General features: G+C 39.1%; 1 protein-coding gene across 1 annotated transcript in view; it reads left to right on the plus strand.

Moving 5' to 3' along the window:
* Positions 1 to 9,833, plus strand: part of Psmd1 (proteasome 26S subunit, non-ATPase 1) — a 105,581-nt gene that overhangs the window by 12,951 nt on the left and 82,797 nt on the right. The window contains exons 7-9 of the mRNA XM_023722061.1: positions 878 to 1,104; positions 6,916 to 6,976; positions 8,481 to 8,612. Coding sequence (XP_023577829.1) covers positions 878 to 1,104; positions 6,916 to 6,976; positions 8,481 to 8,612 — 420 coding nt within the window. The remainder of the gene's footprint in view (positions 1 to 877; positions 1,105 to 6,915; positions 6,977 to 8,480; positions 8,613 to 9,833) is intronic.

Below are 9,833 nucleotides of genomic sequence, written 5' to 3' on the forward strand. Positions count from 1 at the left end.
TTTTTTTTTGTACCGGGAATCAAATTCATGACCTTTTGCTTACTAAGCAGGTACTATACTGCTGAACTACATTACCGGCCCACAATTTTGTTATCTTGTTGCTATTTTATTCCTTGTCCTTCTATCATTTTTAAAATGTTGGTTTTGAAGTTATCTTTTTAAAGGGAGTACATCCACATGATTTAAAAGCCAAAAAGAACCATAGAACTGGGTTTAGTGTTGGACACCTGTAATCCCAGCTACTCTTGGACTTTTACCACAGGTAGATTATAAGTTTGAGACCAGCCAAGGCAATTTAGGGAAACTCTTGTCTGAAAATATAAAGAGCTGGGAATTTAGCTCAGTGACCCTGGGTTCATTCCCAGGTACATAATCCGCCTCCATATTTAAATTGAGTTCTTAACAGAAAAATCCTAATTTGTTGAATAATTTAGCTGATACATGTGAGAGATCATAAAAGTAGTAAGAGAAATGGTGATAAATTTGATCCCTTTTGTCCTGACACGCCACAATATAATGTGTTAAGTGAATGATTCCTTCAAGCTAGACTAATGCAGAACATACAAATTAAAGAACACCTGAATGTAAGTTATAAATAAGATGTAAAGACGCTGATATTCATCACAACCAGTATTGAGTACTAAGTAACAGGTGAAACAGTAAGACCTAGAAATATAATTTGTATGGAATTTTTTTGATGGCAAACAGATGCCATTTGTTCAGAAAACTGTATCTAGAGTTGGACCTAAGAGTAGAATGCTGGCTTGATATTCTGCCCCAGTTTGCCTGTGCTTGTGTCTGTTGATGACTTTTGGTACAGATACCCTGCAGATACAGCCTTCACCTATTGTGTGCTTATTCTTTATCTCTGTTTCAGTGTTTAATATTCTTAGATGATCCTCAAGCTGTGAGTGACATCTTAGAAAAACTGGTGAAGGAAGACAACCTCCTCATGGCCTATCAGATCTTCTTTGATTTGTATGAAAGTGCCAGCCAACAGTTTCTCTCCTCTGTGACCCAGAATCTTGGAACTGTGGGCACCCCCATTGCCTCTGTGCCTGGCTCCACCAACACAGGCACTGTTCCAGGTTCTGAGAAAGACAGGTATGAGTTACCTTTTCTGCACCATAACTGAACAATCTGTATTTTATTTTGGGACTAGTTATACTGTTCATAAGTAGCATATTCTCAAAATAAATTCAGCCACTAACAGGCTGGTATTCTTTTTTGCACTATACTGGCACAGAAAGGAGAACCAAACCTGAGAAGAAATAGAGGGCTTGTCTAGTGGTGAAGTCTACCAGGAAGCATGAGTGATAGTTACTGAAATAGGATGGTTTTAACTTAAGATATTCCTCAGACATATCTGGGCTAATTAGAAGGGAAGAAATATTTTCAGGCTTTTGCACTTCTCGTGGAATTAAATACCTGAATTTCTCAGATGAAGGTTTTTTGGGGATTTTTTTTTTTTGCTCCAAATGCCTTCAGGGCAGGTTTGGCTGGCTGGAGTTGTGGGGATCGAACCACAGCAACCTGAGCCTGACTGCTTTGTTGAAGCAGCCATTTAATGAACTGAGCTAAGGGGCAGGCCCCCTGAATTTCTCAGATGAATGCAGTATCAGATTTTATTTTCCTGTGTTTCCTTATGCATTTAGACCATTTATTCAAAATGTTTATGTCTTAGTTACAGCTATTTTGCTTCCAAAGTTGGCCACATAGCAATGAAATTCATTTTTTTTTTTTTTTGGAACTTACATATTAGAGCTCTCTAAATCTATAATACCTTCCAAATAAAATTCAAAATCTATGGTTTGCAAGGCTAGACAGTTGTCTTTATCCAAAGGTTCTGCATCTACAAGTTTAACCAACTAAGGGTTGAAAATAATTGGGGTGGAGTATATCTACCTAATATGTGCGGGTGCCTCTTAACCCTAGACAGTGTACTAGAACAGCTGCTTGTATGACATTTGCATGTAATAGGCATTATGAGTCATCTGATTTAAAGTACATGGGAAGAAGGTGTGCTTTGGTTATGGGCAGTCATCATGTCATTTGTATGTGATTTGAGCATCTGCAGATTGGAGAGCTATGCTGGTCTGGTCTCTCTGTGCCCTCAGGTTTTTTTGTTTTTGTTTTTTTGGGTTTTTTTGTGGAACCAGGGATTGGACTCAGGTCCTTGCACTTGCCAGGGAAGCATTTATTCTGCTGAGCCATCTCCCCCATCCCTGTGCCCTCAGTTTGTGTCTTCTTCCTCATAACCTCTAGACCCCTCTGGCCTTCTTGCTACTCCTCAGAATTACTAAATATATTCCTGGCAGCTGGTTTTCTTGAAGTCACTTTTTATTATTTGTTTTGTTCCCTTGCTTTGTTTTTATTCTTCATTGGGAACCTTCTGTCATAGGCGTGCGGTGCCCATTTTCTCTTCATCTGTGTTGTTACTTTCTTTTGAATTCTTTTCTGCTTCAATTCCTTTTCTTCTGGTAACAGTTTAAAGTACGCAAAGTCGGGCATGGTGGTACAAGCCTATAAGCCCAGCACTTGTGGGGGACTGAGGCAGGCATATTGTTGCAAGTTTTAGACCAGCCTGGGCTACAAAGTGAACTCAAGGCCAGCCTGAACTGCATAATGAGACCTTGTCTCAAAAAGACAAAAAAAAAAGTAGTTAGCTTAAGTTTTCAATTCATTGATAGTAAAACACATGTGACTAACCTCTCTTTAAGTTCTTGCCCCCAAGGACATTATTCTTGATTGTGATTTCTGTCACTATAGGTTAGTTTTGCAAGTTCTTAGAAATCATAAAAATGGGCTCCATGGGCCAGCGAGATAGCTCAGCAGTCTAAAGTGCCTGCTTAGGTAAGCTTAAGCAAAGCACTCAGGGACTGCAGTTCGATCCCTGACACCACATGCCACACCTGCCTCACCACCTGGGTGGGCTCAGCCAGCGGAAAGAGGAAGGGGAAGGGGAAAGAGAAAGAGAAAGGGGCTCCTATAGTATGTATTATTTTGATTTTCCTTTTTTTTTTTTTTTTTTGCCATTCTAGATAATACCCATGTGATCTGCTATGCTTTGGGGTGATTTTGTAACTAAACCTTTTCATTGCTAAGTAGCATTTTTTTTGTTTGTGAGTATAACACAGCTTGTTTATCCATTCTGCCTTGGGACATTTGAGTTATTTCTGGCTGTTAAAAACAAGGCTGTTGTGAACAGTCCTATACAAGGCTTTTTGTAGACATGTTTTTGGTCTTGGCTGAATACTGGGAAAGTAGAATAGCAAAATACAGGGTATATGTTCAACTTGAAAAACACTGCCATGTTTTTCCAACATGATTATAGCATTTTACCTTTCTGCCAGCAGTGTCTGAACATTCTAGTTTTACATCTTTACAGCATTTGATATCAGTCTGTTGAGTGTTACTCCTTCCAGTGATGTAAAGTGGTGACTTAATTGTGATTTTTAGTCACTTGTCAGATTTGTGTGTAATGAATATTTTCCTGATCATTGACTTGTGAGCACAAGTCATTTTTGGGGAATCCAACATTTCATTTTGGTTCCACAAAGGAAATAACTTTGGCAGCTTAATGGCTGCAGATATATTTTGTTAGGCTTTTTTCTAGAAATTATATTTAGGTCTTTATATTTAGGTCTATGATAGATCTCAGTTCACCTCTATACTGTATGTATGTGAAGTGGGAATATAGGTTCTATTTCTTTTTCCATATGAGTCTTAATTGTTTCATCACTATTTGTTGAAAAGACTTCTGCTGCTGAGTTGCCCTGGAGTCTCTTGACAAAAAACAGTTCATATATACGTATGTGTGTTGTTAATATTTTTCCTGGTCTTTCCATTGATCTATTTTTTGTTGTTGTTGTTTGTACTACTTGTTTTTAATTATGAAAGTTTATGGTAAATTGTAAAATCAGATAATAGTCTCTGTGTGTGCATACACATGTGTGTCTGTCTCTTTTACTTTCACAGCGCTGGGGATTCTTGCACATGTTAGGCCAGTGCTGACAAAGCTGTGGCATGTGCACTGTGGTGGGCTATTTCTGTCATTGAAAGCTCTAAAAGGTTTACCATTATGGTGGTAGCCAAACACTCCAACACTGAGTCCCATCCCCAGAAACACAACTTTGACTTTCCACAAGATTTTTGTGGATGTATGGATTTTCTACTTGCTTATTGGAACTCACACCAATCCTCTTGCCTCACCAAGTGTTGGGATTACAGGTGTATACCACCACAACTGGAGATATTTTGGGTTTCTGTAAATCTTTGGAAATTCTGACCGGAATTGTGTTGAATATCTTCAGTTTGGGGCACATTGAGATTCTGATGATACTGAACCTGTTATCTATAAACAGTGTTTTTCTTCGTTTATTTTGGTATTTAATTTTTCTCAGTAACATTTTATAGCGTGAGTACAGATTTCTTACACATCTCTAAATCCCTTAGATTCCTAGTATGTTCTGTTTTCTTATGCTATAGTTAGTGCTCTTTTTAGATTTCTGTTTCCAATTTTGGTGTCACTGCATCATGGATGTACAGTTCTTTTTCTTGTCAACACTGAGGGGTCGGGGAGATGGCTCAGTGGAATAAGCACTTCCCTGGCAAGCACAAGGGCCTGAGTTCAATCCCTGGTTCCACAAACATACACACATACACACATACACACACACACACACACACACACGCACTGAATCCTTTAATCTTGCTAAACCACTTTTTAGTTGTAGTAAATTTAAAAACTAGTTCCTTTTATACCAGGCATGGTGGCCAGGCATGGTCGCCCATGCCTGTGATCCCAGCAATTGGGGAGGTTGAGGCAGGAGAATTGCTTCGAGTTCAAGGCCAGCCTGGGCTAAATAGTAAGTTCAGGACCAACCTGAACTACATAGCAAGAGCCTGTCTCAAAAAATCAAAAAGAGGCTCACAGCTGTCCTTGGTCATGGAGTTGTTGGCCCTCAGGCCACAGCAATCATGGTGAACATAGTTCAGATAGTGCGTGACCACTGGGTACATATATTTGTCCCTTTGGGATTTGTCTTTGGATGTTATCTGGACAGAAAGAATGATGAAAAACTAACTGCCTTCTGGAATAAGAGTATGCTATATAAAAGTGAGTCGGGGCCTAATGAAGAAGTTACCTGGGAATAAAGACTGACTACATTGCAGAATATTCATGTTTTAGAATGTGTGAAAAAAATAAAAATGTTTGTTATTTAAAAAAAAAATCAAAAAGTTCCTTTTATAGAATTTTCTACATAGGAATGTGGTTATCTATAAATAAAGACCATTTTATGTTTTCTATCTAATTTCTCTTTTTCTGTATTGGCTAGGACTTCCACTACATTATATGATAAAAGTGGTAAGACTGAACATCCTTATTTTCCTCCCAGTTTTAAGGGATGGCATTTAGTGTATTTCTTTACCTTGTATCATTTTCTTAATGTTTTATTTTCAAATTTTTTCTTAACAATCTGTGGGATTTTAAACCTACAGAGGAGGCTACTTATGGTAGTTTTTCTAATTTTGCTGCTTTCTAAAATTTTGTCTTGTGACAGGTATGTTGTTGCACACCTGCCAACCCAGCACTCCTGAGAGGGTGAGACAGAAAGAATGCTCTAAGTTTGTGTCCAGCCTGAGCTACATAACATAAGGGAGTTCAAGGCCAGCCTACACTACATAGTGAGATTCTCACAAAACAAAACTTTATCTCACTAGGTGTGGTGGTGTATGTACTTGGGAGGCTGAGGCAGGAGAATCACCGAGAGAGTTCAAGGCCAGCCTGGCCTACATAGTTAAAGATCAGCCTGAAGTACATAGCAAGACCCTGTTTCAAAAAAGTAATTCCCCAGCCAGCGAGATAGCTCAGTGGACTAAGCGCATACTTAGGCAAGCACAGGGACTTTTCAATACCCAGCACAATGTAGTGCACAGGTGCTAGTCCTGCCCCCAGGTGCACTGAGCTAGCCATCGAGACACTGAGTGTGGTGGCGCACGCCTGTAACCCTAGTACTGGGGAGGCTGAATACAGGAGAATCCCTGTAAGTCCAAGCTGCGTAGAGACCCTGAACCAAATTAATAATATAATAGTAATACTAATTCTCTTGTGTTACAGTTGGGATATATTAAAATCATGGCTTATTTTTCCTTTCTCTGCTTAGCATTTTTTCTTCAGGGTGATACTTTGGCCAAGAAGGGAGTGTTTTGGGGCTGTTTAATTTTAAGACTTGATGGGGCCAGGGAGATAGCTCAGCAGAATATGCACTTGCCTGGCAAGCACAAGGGCCTGAGTTCAATCCCTGGTTCCAGCAAAAACAAAAAAGTAAATAAATAATAATAATAATTTTAAGAGTTGTTAAGGTTACAGATGTTTTGCTTAAAACTAGTTTTAAGCTGGTTGTGTTGGTACAGGCTGTAATCCCAGCACTCTGGAAGGTTGAGGCAGAAGGATCAAACTGGGCACTTACAGAGCATCGCATCCAAAATGAAAAATAAAAAGGGCCAGGGATGAAGCTCAGTGCAAAGGCCCTGAGTTCAGTCTCAGTATAGAAACAAAACAAAATATATATTAGTTTTGGAGCTGGTTGTTGGTTCATCTCTACCTGTTTTGAGAATGGGGAGGAATATGTTGTCACCTGTTTTTGTTGCACTTGTTCATGGATTTCACTGACCTAGTTGCTTTGTGTATTTTTATGTATTCGTCTGGGGGAAGTTCAACACCTAGGCTTCCTCTGGCTCAGAGGCACCTAGAATCTCTTCTTTCTCTGTAATACTCATGACATTATCATTTTTTTTCTTGGGAAATGCTTAATTTGGACATGTGTCAGATCTGAGGCATAAACAAATTGCCTGCACATTCTATTCCAAGGCAGGCTGTTGGGTTACTGATTGTTAATTCTCTTCACTTAGTGAGATGATGGAGACAGAAGACAAGACAGGCCGTACACTTGCTGGAAAGACACCAGATGTGGTGAGTATATTTATGCAGTTATAGTGCCATTTAACATGTGTCCTTGGTGGGATAGAGCTCAGTGACACCACCTGCGTGGAAGAAGCAAGGTTCTGAATTCAGTTCCTAGTATGAACCTTCCTCCCCCCCCTCCCCACAAAAAAACTCATGTATTCCTGTGGTGTATTGTATGTTCTATTTTAATTTTTTTTCTTTTAATTTTTATGTATTTGGTACAGGGTCTCACTATGCAGCTGAGACTCTTGTAGTGATCCTCCTGTTTTCAGCCTCCCCAGTACTGTAATTACAGGGGTGTGCCACCACACCTGGTCTTGGGTGCTCAGCAAGCCCCAGGATGGCCAGTGTGGTGCTGGGGATCAATCCCCAATCCCTGTGCTTGCCTAAGCATGTGCTTAGTCTGCTGAGCTATCTCTCCAGCCCTTGTTCTTTTAATTAAGTGATGCATACTGGCTTTTCAGAAAATTTATAAATTTTAATATCAGTGATTTTACAAAACTGGATTTTCAGTAGAAGATAGTTTTAAGGATTGATACAACTTAACACTTAGAAGAAATAAAATTCTGCGATCTGTACTGCAGAATGATCTCTGTCCAGCAAAACTTCCAACCTTCAGGAAGTGAGGAGAAAAAGGCCTGGCATTTTTGGGTGTGATGGCGCATCCTCACAATCCAGTGCTCTGAAGGCCTGAGGCAAGAGTATTGCAGTTGAGCCTAGCCTGGGAAATTTTTCTATTTAGTGAAACCCTCTCTCAAGATATGATAGGAGGGAATGGGGATGCGAAGGCCCTGTATTTAATCCCAGTGCGGGGATGTGGGGAGTGGCATTTCACAAATAGCGTTTTACCACATAGCAGTGATTGTCTTTCTTGCTCTTTTTTTTCTTTCTTTCATGGAGTTTGAGATTAAATCCAAGGCCTTACATTTGCTAGGCAAGTGCTCCATCACTGAGCACTGTCCCTAGCCCTGTACTGTTCAGGCCCCATGAAAGGGTGAGGTAAATTGTAGAGCAGTAGCCTGTTGCTTGTCAGCATTTCCTCCATCAGGACTTTGGTTTCTGATGCTCAAGTTGCTGGATAGAGTGAAGAGGTGTCTGGGTGTCGTGGAGTTCATGAGATCATCTCTGTGCTGATTGAAGCCACTTTCAGTCTTCTCAGTCTTACATAGGAAGTTTCCCATTTGTATAGTTTCTGTGTATAAAACAATTTTCCTGAAAATCATCAGAAATCATTCTTCACCAGTATTTTTTTATTACTAGCTATTTTACATTGACATTCAATTTGGAATGAATTGTGTTATTTCATCTAGCTGGTGTCCTGTCTCAGTGACATCTAATGAAAAACTGAATAAAAGTTCTCAAATAATGATAGCATCTTCTGGATCCTACCATTAAAATACAAGTTTTGTTGTATGTACATAGCCTGCTTTAGTTATACTGGCTTTAGGGCTGATGAAATAAGTTGACTTAGTACATTTTAATAATATATTAAGTTTTATTCTTGTTTTAGCAGAGTCCAGAGCCCAAGGACCAGACTTTGAAAATGATTAAAATTTTAAGCGGTGAAATGGCTATTGAGTTACATCTGCAATTTCTAATACGGAATAATAACACAGACCTCATGATTCTAAAAAACACAAAGGTAGGAAATTCATCCATAGTGGAGTTTTTAAAAAAAATTTCTTGTTGATCACCTTGTATATTATTCCTGGTCAAGGATATTAGTTGTAGGGTAGAGCAAGGGTATAGATCAGTAGGAGCGCATATGTGTCCAAGTGAGGACCGGGGATCAGTGTCCAGGCCCCCAAAACAAAAGGCAGTAGTTGTCTTACTCTTTGGAAGTGGGTAGGAATTTGCAGTGATTGGGCTCCTGTTTTTATGCTGTTGTGTGCTCTTGTTGGTAGCTTAATGAACTTTTTTAAGCTTTTATCTTATACTATATATGTAATAGTTGAACAAATAACACCATCAGGATAGTAATATAGTTTATGTATCTTTATTTCCCACTGAATCACAAACTCCTCGAGAGCTGAGATTCTTACAGCTGAGATTCATACAACTGTTGTTGATATACTTACCGTAACAATTACTAATTTTAATATTGAACAGGTAAAATGTGTTTGCTTTAAAATGTTTTCATATAAAAGATAAATAACAGAAAAATCTTTCTCCTTTACTTATCCACTGTCTATTTCCAAAGACTTACTGTATTATTTATTTGTGGTACTGAATGTTGAACCTAGGGCCTTCATACTAAGCTATTTTCCTCATCCTTTCTATTTTTTATTTTGGGACTTGATCTCCTTAAGCTGCCTAATTGTCCAGGTTGGGCTTGAGCTTGCAGTCCTCCTGCTTCAGCCTCCCAGAGTGCGGGGATTACTGGTGTGTGCCATCGCACTCACCTTGTTTATTCCTTTTTTATAGCCATTGCTGTTAAGTGAGTAAACAGTTGTTTAAGTGAAGCATATGTAGTAGTGCCTTTTGAAGTATTTAATGCAATTTTTACAAATGGCAAAAAAAAACTTCATAGAATTACATAATTTGCATTTAGAACATGGATTTGAGGCCAGTCGTTATAAGACAGTTTTATTAAAAATGAAATTAATTTAGCCAGACATGGTGGCCCATGCCTGTAATCCCTATACTTGAAAGGCTGAGGGAGGAGTGTCACAAGTTTGAGGCCATCTTGGGCTGCATAGTGAGTTGAACACCAGCCTAAACTATATAGTGAAACCCTGTGGTGAATGAAAGCAAGAGACAGGAAAAGGAATATTGTGGAACTGTCCTGCTTCAAGGTTGTATATGGTGGGATTTTTGGACTTATGTGCAAACATGAGAAGTATAGAATTCTTTATCCTATTTT

This window comes from Octodon degus, unplaced genomic scaffold (assembly GCF_000260255.1).
Source record: "Octodon degus isolate 3935 unplaced genomic scaffold, OctDeg1.0 scaffold00089, whole genome shotgun sequence".
In the NCBI taxonomy this organism is placed as follows: Eukaryota; Metazoa; Chordata; class Mammalia; order Rodentia; family Octodontidae; genus Octodon; species Octodon degus.